Here is a 20428-nt window from a genome sequence, read left to right as displayed (position 1 = left end):
CATGGACCCAATCCCACTACTGATTGGCATAGGAGCACTGACCCTACCAATTCACTTCACCCCTCCTTAGGCAACCTAGTGGCCCCCAGGAGTTCAAATTGATGCCAAAACTTAGTGTGGATACTCAATTGGCATAGCCCACTCAGAATGCCTGAGCTCAAGAGATCTGCCAGTCTCAACCTGCTCAGCTGGGATTGCAAGTGTGTACTATCATGCCTAGTCAGTTTTGCTTTTAAAGTTGCATGGCATATGCTGACCATTACAACTCTTCTGCTAGGAAATTGCCATGTAAGATGGAGGAAAAGAATAAACCTTTTTATTTTTCCCAAGAATCTCTCAAATGTAATACTTAGTTAGGCATACAACACAAAATGAAGCACTGTTTTTATCCTACTGGACCACGTCCATAACATGTCATGGCCTTTTTTAATGTGAAGATTTAAAACTGATATTGTGAGTGCTTTAATTTGGTTTACATTATCTATTCTATTCAGATTCTCTTCCTTTTTTCCTAAATGGCATGCAGAAATAATTTAAATAAAGTAAAAAATCAAGCTTATTTTTCCTTTTGCCCTAAAACTGTATTTAATAGTAGAAAGAAACTAGGAAATTCAAAAATTTATACTCTATTCTAAAAAATATAAATTTTGAGAAATTACATTTAATAACTTAATAATACTACACTATCCTATTTTGAAAGCTTATGTACCATAGAAGTATCTTCAATTTTTAAAAAACTCCTTATGGGAGTTCTTATAAGACTTTCCCAAAGCACATTCTGGGCCAACATACTAGTTCATAACACCTGATAATGGAAAGATCTTTTACATATAGGGCCACTTTATCCATCACTATTAGAAAATGAGGCAGATGTTTCATACAAGTAAATTTTCCAGATAACTGATGATTACTTCAAATGTCCAAACGTTTTATGTCAGCTGTTGAGCTGAAATCTTTCTAAAATGTATCACGTACACCTTCTATCTGTCCTATATCGAAAACAAACATTAGACTAAAAAGAATGTTGGAGGTGTACGGCACTAAAGTCATCTAGTCCAACTCCCTCATTTCATACTACTTGTCTATGGTCAAACAGATGCTACGTGTCAGGGCTGATAATTGAACTCAGTTCTGACATCAAGTCTGCTGTCTCTTTCCATAGAGCACAAAGTACATCAGTCCTTTCTTAGTGACTCAGGGTCATTATTATAAGCAATAATTGTTATGCTGCATTGTAATTCAGTGATGTCCTCAGGGGCTACTGAAAGACATATGGCTATTTGTCCCTATACTAAATACCCTGACTCTTACACTTTTTGAATTCTACTGTCTGCTTTTCAAAGTTCTCCCGTATCATCCTGTCAATTATCATTTCTTGTTGTTGTCCATATATTTGCAGGCCCTTAATAAATGCTTACTAACTGAATTTTGTTTGAACCTACTAGGGACTCAATAAATGTCTGTTGAATGAATGTCAAAGAAAAAACTTGCTCTGAAATGGCTCTGGTATAAAAGAACAACGGGTTTGGAGAGGATCTGTGCTTGACACCTAGCTCTACTACGTGCTACTTGAATGAATTAAACCTCTCTGGGCCTCAAGTCTCCTCTCATCTAGAAAAACAGTAGGTTGGATTATGTGATTATCACGGTCCCTTACAGCTCTAACTGTGTGAAAGGAAATAAGGCTCTATTAGTACATGAACTCTGTGACATCTATTTTGGGGTATTCTATTTAAGAATTTCTTTTTGTTCCTTTTCAGGTAAGTCAGCTGGTTGCTAGGCAGGTTGCCATTAGAGAAATGAACTGTTATATTTTGTGAAAGGTTTACACTCAATCTTTCTTTCTAATAATATTATCTACTCATTCTCTTTGCCTCCCTGACTCCTTCCCAGAGTGCAAAGTTTTTTGGCTCTAGATGCTGTGATAAACTTTTTGCAGTTTAAATAAAAGGGGCCAGGAGGAAACAATCAGAAATGAAATAACTGGACACTGTGCCATGATAGTTAGGACCACTGAATTTTTGTGAGGACAAGAAGAACCTGAAATAAAAAGATTAAACTCAGATTCTAATTCTCTTATTTTCTGCCTCTCTTACCACAAGCATGGAGGAATGAATGTGGTCATACCAGTGACACATAATGGGTATTTACAAAAGATGCATTTGTTCTCTGCCCTTAGGCCACAATTATTCTGCATACTGAAAAACTGGGAAGTGATCTTTATACACAGTTGTAAAAGTGATGGGTCAGTTACTACAGGCATTTTTTTGGTCAATGTAGAAAGGAGAAGAAAAACAAACAAGTATATTCCTGAAGAACAAAATGTCTGTCTTTTACAATGGACAGACAGTGTTCGATTTGTGACTGGTAGGGATGAAAAGAAATCAATATTCAAAGAGAAATTGAGAAATTAAGAAATTTAATAGGCCAAACAAAATTGACTCACTACAACAAGGTTAGTTCTTATGTTTAAATGGATTGGTTACTTTTTTGCACACAAAAACCAGTGGCTATAACATGACTAAATTATTAAACAACTAGTATCAACATGTTCTATTCTACCTTAGCTCTGTTGGCGGTAGAAATGCAACAAACTTCAGCCTTTCAATGGCCAAGTTTTGAGACCCACAGTTTGTATTTTTCACTGGCTAATACATAGTTCAACTGTGATAAAAAGAAACGATTTCCATAATCAATATGCTCCATTTTCTAAAGAATAGTATGATGGGGAAAGGAAGACAAAAAAAGGTAAAAAACTCAGATTTTTATATTTACAAATAATGTATGACCAACATAAATAGCTCAGGATTTTTTGCTTATGCAAATATTGTTCTCAAGAATTTTGTTGCTCAGAAATATATTTCCAACTTATGCTAAGAATTTCAGTTACAGATTCTGCCACAGCAATGTTTAACACTGCTTACATTTAAAATTATTTGGTTATACATGCAGAGAGTAATAAATCAAACAAGATTTATCTGACCCATCTGCTTTATAATTGTATACCTAGATTATAACCTCCATGAGAGCAAGGAACCATATCTCATACAATCTTCCCCAGCACTTAAGAGTGCTATGCATAACTGTTTAACAAATGCTTGTTGAAATTGGAAGAGAGGCACCACAGTGTAGAAACAGTATTAGTCTTAAGAGTTAGAAGGCCTGGGTTTAATTGTTAGTTCCAGCACAGTTCCATGTGATCCTAGGTAATTCACCTTTCTGATTCTTAGTTTCTTTCTCAGTAAAACAGGAGTTAATGTGAATCACGTATGTCAGAAGGTGACTGTGAAATGTAAATTATTGCTATTTCCTACGAAAACCATCCTCTTCCAGATAACAATGCTAAGAATAAGGATAAGGAATTTATAAGCTTCCCTAACCAACAATTAGGTTAGCCTAAGTGCTGACATTATTAGTAACATCAGATGAGGCTAGATTTTTTTTTGTACCCAAGAATACAACATTCATTTACTCCTATTAAATTTCAGCTGATCATGCTAAGCTGTTGATTGAGTTCTTTTTGGAATCTTAATGATCCTGTCATTCAATCTCTCCCAGAATTCTGCAATCCGCAAATCTGATAAGCATACCTTCTATGACTTCATTCAAGTCATTGATAAAAATGCTGAGGAGTACAGGGATTGATCCCAGAGGTATGCCAATAGAGATCCCCCTCCAAGTTTACATCCATTGATTAATGACAACTCCTTGGGTCTGGACAATCGACTAGTTTTGAATCCACCTAAATGCATTATCAATCTTTTAGACTTTATCATCACCTCTTCTATTCTACATTTTCCAGCTGTTCATTCTTGCATAACTGTAATATTCAGCATTCCTGACAAGTGAACTTAACTTTCCTGCCTCCATGCCACTGTTCATACTTTCCAATATCTATTTTAAATGCTTCCTTTCCCCAACTTGTTCAAGTCAGTCAGCAAGCATTTATTAAGCATCTACTATGTGCCAGGCACTGTGCTGGCACATTACTGAATTTCTATCTATCCTTTAAGAACCCACTCCAGGGCGGCATTAATGTTCTCACCCCCTACTGGCTTCCCCCCTTCATACAGCACATAACATTTTCCTTGACTCTTATGTACATTGTGTATGGTAATTATTTGTAGATGCATCCTATCTCATATCATGCAGGCAGCTCCGTAAGGTCAAAGGACAGTGCCTTATCTAAACTTTGAATCTCTCTACAAGCAGTGTTTTATACCCAGTAGATACTTAATAAATATTGAATTAAATTGTTTAACTTACTGCTTAACTTTTTTGCCATCTGGGTCCACCTTGCTGAGGTATATATTTGATAAACTTCCTTGCTGTTGCAGAATACTTATGTCTCCAAAAAGACTAAACTTCTGGAGATTCCTACAAAGAAAAAAAAAATTATAATCTGAATTTTTTCAACATAGGAATTTTTACAATCTAGATCCTTCAGTTCATTTTCTTAGGACAAGAGGAAAAAAAAAATTCACTGTCTAGAAGACCAGAACAGATAGTTTCCTAAAGAGAAAAATTAGGTTTGAGGATTCTAATATTACAGATGATAAGAATCTTGCCTTTTCCTATAATTTCAGTCACAAATCATTCTGATTTTGTTTCAACGTTATATTAGAAAGACTAATGGATGAGGTGTTCTGTTTCACCTACCTTAAGTTTTACAAACTACCAAAGTATGCTTATCACTTTCCATGGAATACTGGAAAATGTAGAAAAAAAATTCATTTTGATAAAATGAAAAAAAGTCTTTTAAAATATTTAAAAGCAACCAAACTCTAATCTCCCCAAACACTCTATACCAAGATTATAAATGAAAAAAAAAACTATCAAAACTATTCCAGAAGGAGTGTTGATATCTGAAGTTATATCGGACAGTGCAGCACCATAACTTTTCCACAACATCCCTTTTTTTTCCTCAAAAGTGCTTGTTATATTCCTAATTGTTATATACACATGGAGTATGTGGTGATTTGTTCATAAGACTTTTTTTGAAAAATAAAAATGAAATTTAAGGTTTGCTGTTGCAATTATTAATAGCTGTAATTTGAAATGTAAAAGGATAACATGTTAAATTTTCAGCTTCCACTAGCACTTGGAGAGCTCTGTTCAATTCATATTTGTTCAATTTCCTTGACAACTTCTTGCTCCTTCCTCCCTTCTAACCCACTTCCCCCCAATTTCCAAAGGCTGAGTGCTGAAAATATTTAAAGTGTTATTATAAGAACATGTATGACATGTATTTAAATTGGACAAGGAAATAAGGTCTCTGAGGATTCAAGGAGATAAAAAAAAATGAGGATATTTGATCACTTCCTACTACCCACTTCAGTTCCTTCACTTGGGAGCAATGCCTTTCCAAATAAGTGATTATGTGGTAAACTAGAGAGGTGAAAAAGGAATCCCTCACCCAAATTTAGGTGTCCAATTTTTTTTTATTAAGAGATATTCTTTACTATATATTATGGAGATGGAGATGGGAAGCTGTGGTGTGGCAGCTCCAAAGACGGTTTTCCAGCTTTCCATTTCTTTTCTTCCTCTAGACTATTTCTCTTGGTAATCTCATCAGCTCCTATGGATTGAATTATCATCTGTATGCTGATGATTCTCGTATCTTTTTATCCAGCCCTAACTTCTTTCCTGACTCATGATTTTTTCAGGTCCAAAGCTCCAATTACATACAACGTATCTCAAAATGGTCATCAGTAGACATCTTAAACTCAACATGTCCAAAACTGAACTCCCCTTCCCCCAACTTCCAAATCTCTATTTGACCTTAAGGCTAAAAAACACAGATGTCAAACTCAATTCCTCACTCTTACTCACTGCACATATCCAATCTATTGCCAAGCAAGTCCTGTCATTTCTACCTTCACAAGATGTGAAGATGTATTGTGTGATATCTATCAATCTATCAATCACCCCATGACTAGGACTACTGCAATAGTCTGCTGGTTGGCATTCCTGCTTCATGATTCTCTTTACTCCAGTCCATCCTCCACTTAGATATCGAACTGATCTTCCTTTAAAAAAAGAAAATCACAGGTATGACCATGTCATCCCCTGTTAAAAAAATTCCAGTGGCTTCCTATTACCTCCAAGATCAAATACAAAATCCTCTGGTGTTCAAAGTCCTTTATAACCTGGCCCCTCCTACCTTTGTAGTCTTCTTATACCTTACCTTCCTATTCCTCTCCACTTACTCTATGACTCAGTGACACAAAGAACCCTTCCACTCCTAGGATGGAGTTTGTATAACGACAGCTAGGGGTTTGAGATCACTAGGATAGGTAGGGTATGAACTGGTGGAAGCCTCTTAATCATTGCTGAATGGGTTCAACATAGTTATTGATATCATTTGGGTGCAGTCTCAGAAAGGTTTCCTCTAAGTTCAGGCAAAGAGACCTAGGGGAGGAATTGATGGAAGTGTTTTCTGTCCTAACCCTGCAGGAAAGCCACGCCAGGAGATAGGTGGAGTGGGAAGGAATGGTGTATCTCAACCTCTGCTGGCAGGATTTGTCTTTCAGCATCCTTGTAAATTCTATAGGGTTGACTGGACCCAGACTGGCATGAAGTTAGCTAGTTTTAGGGATGAAAGGAAAAGAAACAACACTGACAGCCAATTGCTTTGGGCATGAATCTTTTCAGGGTATTCAAGAGAGCCAGAAGGATGGTTTTAGGATGTGCTTATAGTTTTTTCTCCTACCCTCATGATTCTACATAGTGATGCTATTTTGGATTATACAATGGAATAGAAATAAGTTTCCAATATACAAAGACCCTAACAAGGGCAAACAGGCTTTAATTATTGATATAAATGTATATGCCCTATAGTAAGCAAGACTGATTCAATTACATTCCCCAGAGTGCAGATGGCACTTGCAACCACCAAACTCTTAAAACCAAACACACACACACACACACACACACACACACACACACACACACACACTCTATAAGGGTCAGAGAAATCACATACCAGAAACTATAAAATGAATCAAAGAAGTCATACTTTAAAGGGCCCTGTGTCAGCATCTCTATCCTTTAATAGCTTACAAATGGAAAATACTCAACAAATATGCTTTTCTAAAATGATACCATTGACTCAGAAATGTTTTCTAAAGTTGTTTTTCTAGGAGTTTTGATGAATTATACCATCTGCACACTCTTATTTAGTACCCTTTATGAGTGGCTAGAATTAGGAATTGCGATGGAGCTCTTTTTATTTGGGCAAAGTTAACTGACATTTCTTTTCAGAAAACTAGTAGCTGATTTTATTGTCCTCATTAAAAAAAAAAACTAAGCTGAAAATTTTAGACCCAAAAGGGATCCACTAAAAGTTTTTTTTGAGTAAGAGAATTATATGCACAAAAGGTTTTGTGCTTCATCCATCATTAGGTCTGATTCTGTTTGGTCATATTAGCAAATGGACATTCTTAATCTGTTATGTGTATGTGTACATATGTATATATGCAATCTATTTGTGTCCAGTGAGGCAAATGGTTCCTTGTTCACACCTGATATCTTGATAGAAAGGAAGGTCTTATCCAGATATAACTTAGGGGAATTAATAAAAATGTTCTTTGCTCTCCCTAACCCCTCTTCATACTTTTCCCATATTATATGGGGAAAACTTTTACTACTAAAAAGTATATTATAGTATTACTATCTTTGTTAGTGTTGTGCTAACCTGGGTTTCCTCATTCCTCGCAATTTTTTGATCAGCAAGGTGAAGAAGGTAGTAACCATGTCTGAAAAAGAAAGGAGGGTGTTTTAGACTAGAAGACAAAGATGGGCTGGGGAGAAATGTGGCTGGATGAAATGGGTGAAGAAAGTAAGGAATATCTTCTTGGTGTGTTACAAATTAAAAATAGTTGAAAAATACAGATGAGGAGGGAGAGCATTCCAGGCATGGGAGTCAGCAAGTGAAAATGTCCAGAGCTGAAAAATGGGAGTATCTTGTTCATGCCATACCAAGGACGTCAGTGTCAATGGCTCAAAGAGAATGAGGGGAACGGTCTAGGAAGGTGAAGTAGGTGGAGGGGGAAGAGGAGGACACGGCTAAGTTATGAAAAGCTCTGCATATCAAACAGAGGATTTTTATTGAGAGGCGACAGGGAGCTACTGCAGTTTATTGAATAGGGGGTGACATGGTTAAGACCTGCACTTTAGGAAAATCACATTGGCATCTGAGTAAAGCATGAAAGCCTGAGTGGGAGAGACTTGAAGTAGGCTACTACAATAGTCTAGTCTGGGTATAAGGAGATGAGGGCCTGCACCAGGGCTGTGGTGGTATCAGAGAAGAGAAAAATATGAGAGATGTTGCGAAAGGTGAAATCAACACCCTGAAAACAGATTGGATATTGGACTGGGGAGGTGAGAGAGAGTGAGGAGTCCAAGCTGAAAACTAGGTTGTGAGTCTGGGTGACTGGGAGGACAGAGGTGCCCTGACCTTGACAATAACAGGGAAGATTGGAAGGACAGAGGGTTTGTGGGAGAGGAGAGATCATGAGCTTAGTTTTGGACAAGCTGAGTTTAGGAAGTCTACAGAACATTCAGTTTGAGATGTCCAATAACAGGCAACTGGAAATGTGAAACTGCAGATTATCAGAGAGGTTAGGGCTGGATAAATAGATTTGAGAATCATTAGCATAGAGAGAGGATGAGATCACCAAGTGAAATAGTATAGGGAGGAGGGGCAGAGCTAAGATGGTAGAGTGAGAGGAAGCAATAGAAGCTAGCTCTCCCCCTATATCTCTTCAATAAAGATCTAGAGAATGTGCCAGATTGAATTATGATTGAGAAAAAGCTAAGTCATAACAAGTCACTTTTTTTATGGGAGGGGGGAAGACAGGGCAATTGGGGTTAAGTGACTTGCCCAAGGTCACACTGCTACTAAGTGTGTCAAGTGTTTAAAAGGTTAGAAAGATGAGAAGGGGCCAGTTTATGGATCACTTTAAATGCTAAACAGGTGCTTATATTTGATTCTAGAGGTGAGGGGGAGCCAATGGTGTTTACTGGGAAAGGGGTCACACCTGCAATTTAGGAAAGTCTCTGGCAGCAATTTGAAGGAGAGAAAGGAGTGGAGAAAGATTTGCAGCAGGCAGACTAATTAGGAGACTGTTGCAATAATCTAAGGGAAAGGTGGGCAAGAGTCTGAACCGGTATGGTGGCTGTGTGAGTAGAAATAAGAGAATATATGCACAAGATTTAAAGAAAGAAATTACAAGAGTTGGCAAATGACTAGATATGTTAGAATGAGAGAAAAAAAGGATGATACCAAAATTGCAAATCTGGATCATTAGGATGGTGCTTCCCTCACAGCAATAATAGATGTCTGAAAGAAAGGAAATAAGTAATTTTATACGGCAATTTTACAGAATATGTAGCAAAATTGTACGGTACTTTTAAATGGCAATTTAAGTTCTGCAAAGTGCTTTAGAAAGATCTCAACTGGGGAAGGTAGGTGCTATTCCTTATCTCCATCTTACAAATGGAGGCAAACAGAAGTTAAGTGATTTGCCCAGGGTCACAGAGCTAGTAAATGTCTGAGGCAGGATTCAAACTCAGGTCATCCTGACTAGTCTAGTTCTGTCCACTATCCCACCTAAATAATAAGCTCTGCTTTGGAAATGTTGTGTTTGAGATCCCTGTAAGGGTATCAAGTTAAAAATGTCCAATAGATAGTAAGTGAGACTAGGGCCGGATAAATAGGTCTGGGAACCATCTGCACAGAGATGATAATTGAACCCACGGGAGCTTGATGAGATCACCAAGTGAGAGAATGTAGAAAGAGAATGTAAGAGGGCTCAGGACCAAGTATCAGGGGACATCTAAAGTTAGTGGGCATAACATGAGTGAGGATCAAGGCAAGAAACTGATTAGCTGACAACAGTCTGGTATCCAAGATATATAAACAACTGATACACACACACACACGACCTAATTCTCAATAGATAGGTGGTCAAAGGATATGTACAATTCTCAAAAGAACTGCAAACTACTAATAAATATGAAAGAACTTTAAGATCATTAATATAAAAACAAAGACTTTTCACCTCATACCCCACAAATTGGAAGGATGACTAAAGATAGGAAATCAGGGTTGAAGGGGCTGTAGGAAGATAGGAATACCAGTGCATGATTAATGGAGCTGTGAATCATTATGATCATTTTGTAAAACAACTTGCAATCATGCAGATAAAGTGAACCCTTTGGTGTACTGGAGGGATTACGCCATTAAACATTTAGAGAAAGACATGGATAAGAATTAAACATGATTTTACACAATGAGAAGCGCTGAAGAGAGCACTAACCATAGTGATAAGAAGCATGGATCCACCAAAATAGAAAACCACTACATGTTCTTAGCTGCAAAATGTCTAGTAAAACAAAATGTATCTTGTAAAACCACTATATTGACCAAAAAGACTTCCCTCCATTAAAAAAAAGCCCTACAAATTAGTGGTATTTTATTTCTAAGATAATTTTGCTACACTATAACTTGGTGACAAATCCAAAGGTGTGATAAATTACAGACTTCTAAACAGTAGTTGATAGGCTATCATTCTAGGAATGGTGCCCACAAAGAATTTAAGAAGTCAACCATTCAAGATCTATTGAGGGTCTACTACCTACTATGTAAAAAGCAAGGTGCTATGGGAGAACTAATAAGAAATCACACCAACTCCCCTGGCATTTATAATCCATTAGGGGATATAATGAGCTCTTAGAGATGGCTTATCACTTTGAATGTCTGTCCCTAGAATTGCTGAAATTGAGTAAGTAGGTTTGCTCCTAAAGAGAGATCCTAAAAGGGAAACTAGGGCACTAAAACAGTGAAAGAAGTTACTTTCAATGCATGTCTTTGATGGCAAAAAGAAAAAAAAAAGGGATTAGTGGGCAAAGATACCATTTTCAAAAAAATAAGTTTGTACATAAAGCAAAAATTAAAAGTTAATCCCAAAATGACATACCTGAGAACTGGTGATCTAGCATGTGCTCGGAAGGCCTCAAAAGTAAGGTAACACTATCTCTCAAGCCAAGAATCATCCATCAAATATGTACTACTACTCAGGCACTGTATTAAGTGAGGGGATATTACAAGGCAAAAACAGCCCCCACCCTCAAAAAGCTGACAATCCAATGAGAAGAGACAAGATTCAACCAACCACGTACAAATAATGTACAGACAGGATAAATTAAAAATAATCTCAGAAGGAAGCACTAACATTAGTAAGACCTGGAAAGACTTCCTGCAAAAGGTGGGATTTTAGTTGAGATTAAGAAAGCCAGGGAAGGCAAGAGGCAGAAATGAGGAGGGAGAAAATTCCAGACACGGGGACAGGCAGTGTCAATGCACAAGTGGGGAGACAGACTATCTTTTGTGAGCGACGACAAGGAGGCTGCCATAGACACTGGTTCTTAAAGTATGAGGAAGGTATTAATGTCAAAGAAGACTGGAAAGGTAGGAAGGGGCCAAGCTATGAAAAGCTTTAAAAGACATAGAGGAGAGATAGGCCGTTCCACTTATGGATAGCTCTAATTAGGAAGCTTTTCCTGATATATGAAACAAAAATTTACCTCTTTCCTTTTGGTGTTGATTCAATTGTGTCTTAGTCTTTGCAACCCCATTTGGGCTTTGATAGACTATATAGGCCTTTATCTAAGTCACTGATAAAAAGGCCAACCACAAATCCCTAGGAAGAGATCTACTGGAGACTTCCTGTCACCCAGACAATGAATCATTAACAATACTATCCAATTACTTATGAATCCATATGGTTATGTTATCATCTAATCTCTCCATCATCTCCATAAGAATAGTATGAAATACGTTATCAAAAGCTTTGCTAAATTTAGGTAAGCCATATCCATAGCTTCCCCCTCGTCTACTAGTTTATTCATCTTACCACAAAAAGGAAATGAGGTCAGTCTGCCATGACTAGTTCTTCATAAACCCCTGCTGGCTTTTTGTAATCGTAGCTTCCCTTTCTTGTAGTTTAGTAACCATTGCTTTAATGATCCGTCCTAGAATTTTCTCAGGGATCAAAGTCAAACTAAAGGGCCTATGGTTTGCAGACTATTTCCTTTTTTGAAAATAAGGGTCAACATTTTCCCTTCTCTAATCTTGTGGTACCTCTCCTCTTTTCCATGATCTTTCAAATATCACTGAGTGTCTCAGCAATCACACCTCCAAATTCTTTTGGGATCCAAGGATGTAGAGTTCATCTGGACCAGGTGGCATGTCATCTAGGGCAGCTGAGTGTTTCCTATGGTCTTCTTATTTATTTTGATTATCAAACACATTAAGTCATTTTCATTCTGTCAGTTTCAATGCAAAGGTTATTTATTCTCTTTTGCAAAGAAGCTTAAACAAAATCAGAGTTGAACAGTTGTTCAACAAATCTTTAATCCTTTTTTCTTGCAATATATCTTAAAAAACCCTTTTTATTGCCCCTAAATTCCTCACCTCATTAGCATTCCTAACACCATTTTTACAATTCTGTGCCATATTCTTATATTCATCTTCTTGTACCTTGCCTTGCTGCCATCCATTTTTACATTTCTTTCAAAAGTCTAAGTTGGTTGGTGAGTTCCCTGTGCAGCCTCATTGATTTCTGCCCACAAATCTCATTTTCCCTCCTCACTGGAAAAATTACATATTAACTATATCAATGTTTATATGTTTAAATCCCTTTTTTGAAAAATCTAACCTACTTAAGACCCTGATAACATCAAAATATATTTGGCTGAATTTCAAAAATCACAAATTTTAAGATGCCATGTTTTGTCATACCCTCTAAAACACCATTCTCTACAAAATTAAAATCCTTTAAAAAATTAAAGCCATCTTCTTTAACAATCTGATTTGCATTTATCTTTTAACTACAGCTATTTAAAAAGATATCTATTTAAACATATGAATTAAATTCAATGCAATTTCTTATCTTTTTAGAATAAGACTTCCATCTGGGTTTAGTTGCTATCAGTTATTTGTTAGTATGGAATAAAACTGGTTAACTTCAGCTGCTTTCAGGAAGGAGTACGGTAAATCATAAAAACTGTCAAAGTCTAAATGCTGACATCTTAAAGTCTTTAATCTTAAATATTCCAATTTGCCTATTCCCAAAAAAATAGCCTCCAAAGAGCCTTTTCTTCATTCTGTCTCAAGGTTTAGAATTAGGAAGGCCCTATGAATGTGACAATAAATTTGGTAAATTTCTTTTCATTCTGGAGGCTCCAAAATGCTTCAAAGAAATAGAGTTAAAGCACTATTCTATTAAACAAAAATTTACTGAGTTTCTTAAAGATATGAGGTACTGTGCCAGAAATACAAGAGATAAAGAAGAATCATGTTCTTATACTGAAGGAAGGGAAGCAGATAAGCTATGAGGGTCAAGAGTGAAAAAAAATATGTAAGAAAATGTAAGATCTCATAGTAAAAAGAAGTGACCTGGAAAACAGATTAAGGAGAAATAGTTTAAGAATCATTGGACTAACTGAAGGACACGACCAAAAAAAAAAAAAAAAAAAAAAAAAAAAAAAAACCTTAGACATCATATTTCAAGAAATCTTAAAAGAAAACTGTCTGGATCTTCTAGAATCAGAGGATAAAGCAGAAATAGAAAGAATCCGCTGGTCACCTCCAGAAAAACCTTCGAATGAAAACTCCCATGTGTATGATAGTCAAAAATCCACAGCTTCTAGGTCAAAGAAAAAATATTTCATGCAGCCAGAAAGAAGCAAAACTGAGTACAATGCTACAGGGGAAAAAATGGACCTTTAATGAAATAGAGAACTTCTAAGTATTCCTGATGAAAAGATCAGAGCTGTATAACAACTCTGAAGTTCAAACACAGGAGTCAAAAGAAACAAAAGGTAAACCCAGATGAAAAACAACAAGGGACTAAACAAGGATAAATTTTTTATATTCAAATATGGGGAGATAATATATATGTCTCTCCTGAAACCTATCATCAGGGTCATAGAGAGAATCTAATCCCAAGGCCCTGCAGTGGTGCTATTACGTTGAGGGAAGATGAATACACTGCAGGGGAGTAGAAGGAAAGTTAGCAGAAATTTCATAAAATTAGGATGCACAAGTAGAAATCTATACAGAAAAGAAGAGGTGGTCAAAGGAAAAAGTACACACACAAATGGGTATTCACTGGCTATTTAAAAGAAAGTGTGTGTATGTGTGTGTGTGTGTGTGTGTCCCTTCTCTGACTGACTTTTCCAGCATGCCCCAGGAAGCTCATTAATTGTTTGGATAACCTCATCATCCTATAAGATTTCATCAGTCTTGGTACTATACCTCATCTCTGATTAGAGGGTGGGGCCATGAACTCAAAACCCTCATTTAAAGAGACTTCAGCGTAAGATACCTTTCTCACTGCTGCACCACTTTGGGATAGTTCTGACTGACTTCACCATGCCTCTAGGTACCTCCCCTTCTTTTTTTTCTTTCAGCTGCCTTTTGTTGTTGTTCTCTGTGCCTCTCCCCCCATCAGACTGTAAGTTCCCTGAGGACAGGGACTATCTTTTTTCATATTTTTATCCTCAGCACTTAGCACAGTGCCTGGCTTAATATTTATTGACTCTTGTCCATTCCTATCCATCTGGCAACTGCCCATTAGCTGACCGATGCTAAATTAAACTTTTTATCTTCGAAAAAAGAAAGAAAAGATGGTATTTGATCTGGATCCTGAAGGATGGGTGAGACAAATAGGAATGACAATCTGGGAATGATCAGGGAAAGAATGAGGCAAGAAAGCGAGACATGTTCCAGCAAAAATGCAAACATTCCTCTCTGACTTGATTTTGAGATATGTGAAGGGAAGGTGTGTCAAAACAGAAACGGTAGATTAGAGTCAGGAGGTTGGAGAGGGCTTAAAATGCCAATATAAGAAGTCTAGCAGTCTTCATGCAATGGGGAGCTGCTAAAAGTTTTCTGAGCGGGGGAAATGATGTCATAAGCAGTTTAATTAGGAAGATTAATCTTGTAGTTTACCAGATAAATTGGAGAGAAATAAGCGAGATGAGAGACCAGTCAAGGGAAATACTGCACCAGATCAGGCAGGAAACTAAACTAAGATAGAAGCAGTGAGAACAGAGAAGAAGCAAATATGAGAGAGAAGCGGAATTAACAAAGGACTTGGTAACTCACTGGACATAGCAGGCAAGAGATGGGTTAAAAGAGGAAGTCAAGATAACTCCAAGATTTTGAGCTTAGGTAACAGGAAGAATATTTATGCCACTAACAGAAAACACAGATGACATTAAAAGTTTGGTCTGAATATATCAAGCCTGATACCCAGGTGAGTATTTCAGGGGATTGTTGGAAATGTGCCTCTAAAGCTCAGAAAATGTTCAGGACAGAAGACATAGATTTGAAGTTTTGGATGTCAATTAGATATTACTAAGAGAATATTGAGGTGAGAATGCCAAGGAAAAGACCTTAAAGAATGTCTAAATTAAAGAGAATGGAAGAAGGAAGAAGAGGCAATGAAAGAGAGGAGAAAGAGGAATACTATGTAAATACATGCTATGGAAGATGACAGTATTAGGAAGATTAGGGTGATCAAAAGCATCAAATGTTGCAAAGAAGTCAAGCAAGATAAGGGCTAAAAAAAATCATTAAGGGATGAGGTGATTAAAAGAACAGTTTCAATTTTGGGGCAGAAACTGAAGCCAGATTGCAAAGAGCTGAGTGGGTGTTAACTATAGGGAGCTATTTTTTATAGGCTACTTTTTTCTGGAAATTTGACAGTGAAAAGGAAGAAAAAGATGGGAGGGTGCTTAGGGTTGGGGGAAATGAGACCTGAGTAAGTATGTTTACAGGTACAGCATTAGGACCTATACTCTATGAGCCTGTTTATTGCTAGAGGAGGAAGACCCTAGTATAAAGGGAGAGCATGAAGATAGTTAAGTGATATATGAGGGTCACAAAGGAAGTAAGCAAGGACTGAACTGAAGGTGAAGATCAAAGTATTAGCCTTGGCAAGGATGAAAACCACTTCTTTCTCCAGAAAGGAAGGATGGATAAGGTGATAAGCCTCTGAAGAGACTTTTGAAGATCTGAAAGAAATGTTGAAGTATTTCAATTCTAATAACTTCACCTCTAGCTTTAATGGAGCTAAGTGCTAATAAATAAGGTAGAGATATGATTTCAATATATTTAAATTTCAACATTAAATAACTATTATGTAAAGAATGAGGTGATTAAAAAAGATTAAGACTTCATGGAGCTTTACAATTCAGCAAGGAATTGCTGACATATGTAAATCACTAGAATGGGCAATACCAAATGATCATAGCATTAAAAATTTGCATAACAAAGTAGGAATCTTGAAAAGGCTAAGAACAGGTTCAGGGGGAGTTGCATAGACAAAAGGATAGCAGGTCAAAGAAAATAATCTCAAAGTTTGAAATCCTGAAGACAGAGGAGGTCCCTACCGGTGGGTGGTTGAAGTAGACAGGGAATAAAATATTTAATATTTCAAAAAACTTTAAATTTACCTCAAGAATTTATAGGGTACATAAGGCATTACTTTTCTTTTTATTCTCCCCATCCCTCCCCTACCCATTGAGAAGGCAAGAAATGTGATATCAACTATAAAGTGAAATCAAACGCATTCAGTACCTACTAGGACCTAAGCATTGTGCTAGGGTGTCAGGATTACAAAGGGGCAAAAATAGTCTGCCCACAAGGAGTTTACAATCTAATCAGGAGACAACAAACAAATATAAACAAAGCAAGCTATATACAGGATTGTTGTGGTTTGTCCTTCTTTCTTGGAGAGGACCCTGACATCAGGGAGATGATGACATAACTTGCAATTGAACTGATCTGAGTGAGGGAGGGTGGTGCAAAGTCGCCAGCCTCGCTTTCTCCTCCAGAGTCATCTGGGACCAGTGGCCAGATATTGATCAGGACAACTAGAGACATGATAGCCCAGGATATAGTGGGAAACCTTGGCTTTAAAGCTAAGGTCTTTTTTCAAGTTCTCTCTTGGAGGCCATGCCCATTGAGTGAATAGGCCCTCCTGGCTCAGAGTGAATGTAAATAAGTAACTGTTTCTCTTCTGGCCAGCAACCCTGAAGGTCCTCCCTTCTCGGTTTGATTTTTTTTTTATTATTAAAGGGGCCATCCCTTGACTCAATTATATAGAGGATAAATGGGAAATAAATGAGGAAAGGCAAGAGAATTAAGAGGGGTTGGGAAAGGTTTCCCATTACTTTTCTATTCTGGAAGGATATAAGCTGAAATATAGTGTTTAAAACTCTTTTAGGCCAAATTATTACTAGGAAAGGAGCAGCCAGGTGGGACACCGGATAAAGCCTTGAGTCAGAAAGACTCACCTTCCTGAGTTAGAATCTGGCCTCAGACCCTGGGCAAGTCATGTAACCCTGTTTGCCTCAGTTTTCTCATTTGTAAAATGAGCTGGGGAAGAAAATGGCAAACCACTCCAATATCTGCCAAAAAACCACAGATGGGGTGACGAGTCAGACATGACTGAACAACAATCATTAGGAAATTAATGTCAATGTTTATCTAAGTATTAAATGTGTTTTAAGTCCACTCAGCCTTTAGTAGTGATACCTGGTATTTCAGTCACTAACAGTAATGTCAGCAGAATTTTTGTTGGCCTAAAATAATATTCCTTACTGGCCTTAGCTAAAATAAAAGTCCCCCCTCCGTTTTTTTTCTTGGTTTGGTTACTTTCTTGAAGAAAAAGAATCAACTCCCTAGATCCATAGGTTAGGTCTAAGCAGAAATTCTTATGTGAGATTTTAAAATTTAAATATATATGTATACACATATGAATAGAGAGACACATTTAAAATAACATTAAAATCTCACTTGGATGGCTGTATGGGTGAAAACCCAATGAAATGTAAAGAGTTGAGATATAAATTTTTTAACTTATATTTTTTGTGTTGGACTTAATGGGATTATACCACCAACTGTATTAAACAATATATTCATTATTCAGTTAATAGCAAAATTATCTAATTTTGCTTTTAACTAAAGCCCAAGAGAACTCTCAACTTAAATTCAGTTGCTACTCAGGAAAAGTAATTGTTTATTAACATTACATATAAACTGATGATCTTTCAGTAAATTCCACCCCCATATTATATTCAAAGTATTATTCTTTTTCCCCCATATCCATATTTATTTTATTCTGAACTTAAATAAAACTAACATTTCCGTAACAGAATAAAAAAGATTACCCATGAAACTGCAAATCTACTATGTACAACTTGCTATTCCTTTTATTTATTTTTGGAGGGGGGAGCGTAGGGCAATTAGAGTTAAGTGATTTGCCCAAGGTCACACATCTAGTAAGTGTGTCAAGTGTCTGAGGCGGAAATTGAACTTAGGTCCTCCTGACTCCAGGGCCGGTGCTCTACCTAGCTGCCCCTATTCCTTTCAAATATAAAAGTTATATAACTCTTTCTTCCTTCCCTCCACCCCTTCCCCTAGTGGCTACCATTTAGACCCAAATGTGTATATATGTAAAATCATTCATATATACAGTTCAACAACTATGTATTTGCCCATCATTCTTGAACTACTTCCTCGTCTCCGGTAGCAGACCGGTACCACGTCTGAACCCTCTAAAACAGAAGCTGTCAGAAAGTGGATTTCGAGAGATCCTTCTTCCCCCTATACAAGGATCTCCTTAACGCTACCTTGAAGGAAAATAATGGGTTTATCAATTTTAATTGATTATATCCATAGAGTCTTCACTGTTGGGAGTTATTAACCTCTCTTTCCTAGGTAACACCTTCCTTTTTGGGTGGATAGGTCAGTCCTTATTCCTCCAAGACATTTAATCCTTAAACAGATTTCTTTAAAGAAAGTACTGAAATAACAAAACACTGATTTTTGGACACACAATAGTGAAGAAAAATCATTCAGTAAAATAAACACTTAATATGAAGATAGTATGACTTACAATTTCAAATGGAAATCCCAAATGAAAAAAAACGTTTTTCCTTTCCTAGTTTATGAAACCTTAAAAAAAAATAACCCTTGAAGGTTTTTTGGATTCAATCATATTATAGAGAAAATGATATGAGGTAAAAGGCTCTCTGGTCTCTCCACTTTACCAGCTATGCTTTGTCAGATTTAATAAAACCAGTCAGAAATAACTCTTAATCTTAACTTCTACTAAGAAGGAACACAAGATGAAATGTTCTTAAAACACACCATATGGTCTTAATAAAGGCAACAATCTGATAACAAGGAAGGCTATCCTGTGGAGAATTTTACTGGGCACCATTTTATTATTCTCTCTATAAATGACACAAAAAAATCCAAGTAGAGTTTACGAAAAGCATTTGGAGACCTAACTCCAAATCTTCTGTATCTCTGTCCAATTATGTTTCAACTGTACCTCAATGCCCTTCTAAATGGTAGATTCCCATGCAAGTTAATCTATAACATAGCTGAAAAAGTACTATATTTCAATCCTTGCTATTCAACCAGAAGGAAATTCCTAACTTCCACATGATGAAAAAAGGAACCCAGCAACTTGGGATATATATTTCTGGTGGACCAGTAGGGCCCAGATTCCCATGCCCCACTCCTTTAGCTGGCCAAGTATACAGAGGTAAGGATGTTCAATTCAATTAAGACATTTATTTAACTAAGTATAAACAGGATAAGTCAGGCACTGTCTGTCTGAAAACCAGAAATAAAGCCAAAAAAGTAAATTATCCTTTGGGAAGAAGTGTCCTTGAAGTTACACTTTGCCCCTAAGGGATGAAAATAACTAGCACAAAACAAAGTAACAGTCTGGGTTGTATATGGAGTTCAGCTGAAATCCTTGAAAGTTCAAAGTTTATAATCTGATCTATTTTTCCCTTTTTTGGGGGGGTCTTTACACTGGGTCAGTGATCTATTTTAAAATGTCATAAAACTAACCCAAGTGTAAAGAATTCTGTATGAATTTTACTTCCTGTTTAAAAACCAAAACAAAGATTTTATTAAGAGAAGTTCTAAGACATAATATATTTTGGTTCTTTAGCTGATGTGAAGTCAGTATTGGTATTTCAAGTGATTAAATAATATAAACACCAAAGTAAACAGCTTACTTTAAACCATATCTGCCAATAAAGTTCATTATTAATAGAGTGAATAATATTTCATGATACTTTCAAAGAGTAAAACTTAAATACAAAAATCTTTCCTACATTTTGGTAGTTTTTGATCCACACTTTAAAAATAAAGAATTAAAAATTTTGGTATGAGATGTATTTCACTCTGCCCATTTAAATTTATTTTTAAAAATCTCTCAATACTACTAGTAGAAAACAATGCCTACATGCATTACATTTTAAAAATAAAAGTAACCTAGCAGGAAAGTAAGAAGCAGATGAGATCAGCTCTACACCAAAATTCAATAGG

At 36.6% G+C, this 20428-nt stretch overlaps 1 protein-coding gene across 1 annotated transcript in view; it reads right to left on the bottom strand.

Moving 5' to 3' along the window:
* Positions 1–20428, bottom strand: part of FBXO33 (F-box protein 33) — a 30118-nt gene that overhangs the window by 6571 nt on the left and 3119 nt on the right. Inside the window, exon 2 of the mRNA XM_036751732.1 lies at positions 4267–4377. Within this exon, the coding sequence (XP_036607627.1) occupies positions 4267–4377 (111 nt within the window). The remainder of the gene's footprint in view (positions 1–4266; positions 4378–20428) is intronic.

The sequence above is a fragment of the Trichosurus vulpecula genome, chromosome 3 (assembly GCF_011100635.1).
Source record: "Trichosurus vulpecula isolate mTriVul1 chromosome 3, mTriVul1.pri, whole genome shotgun sequence".
NCBI classification, from domain to species: Eukaryota; Metazoa; Chordata; class Mammalia; order Diprotodontia; family Phalangeridae; genus Trichosurus; species Trichosurus vulpecula.
The sequence above is the reverse complement of the archived record's forward strand: the minus strand, read 5'-3'. Positions and strand labels throughout refer to the sequence as shown.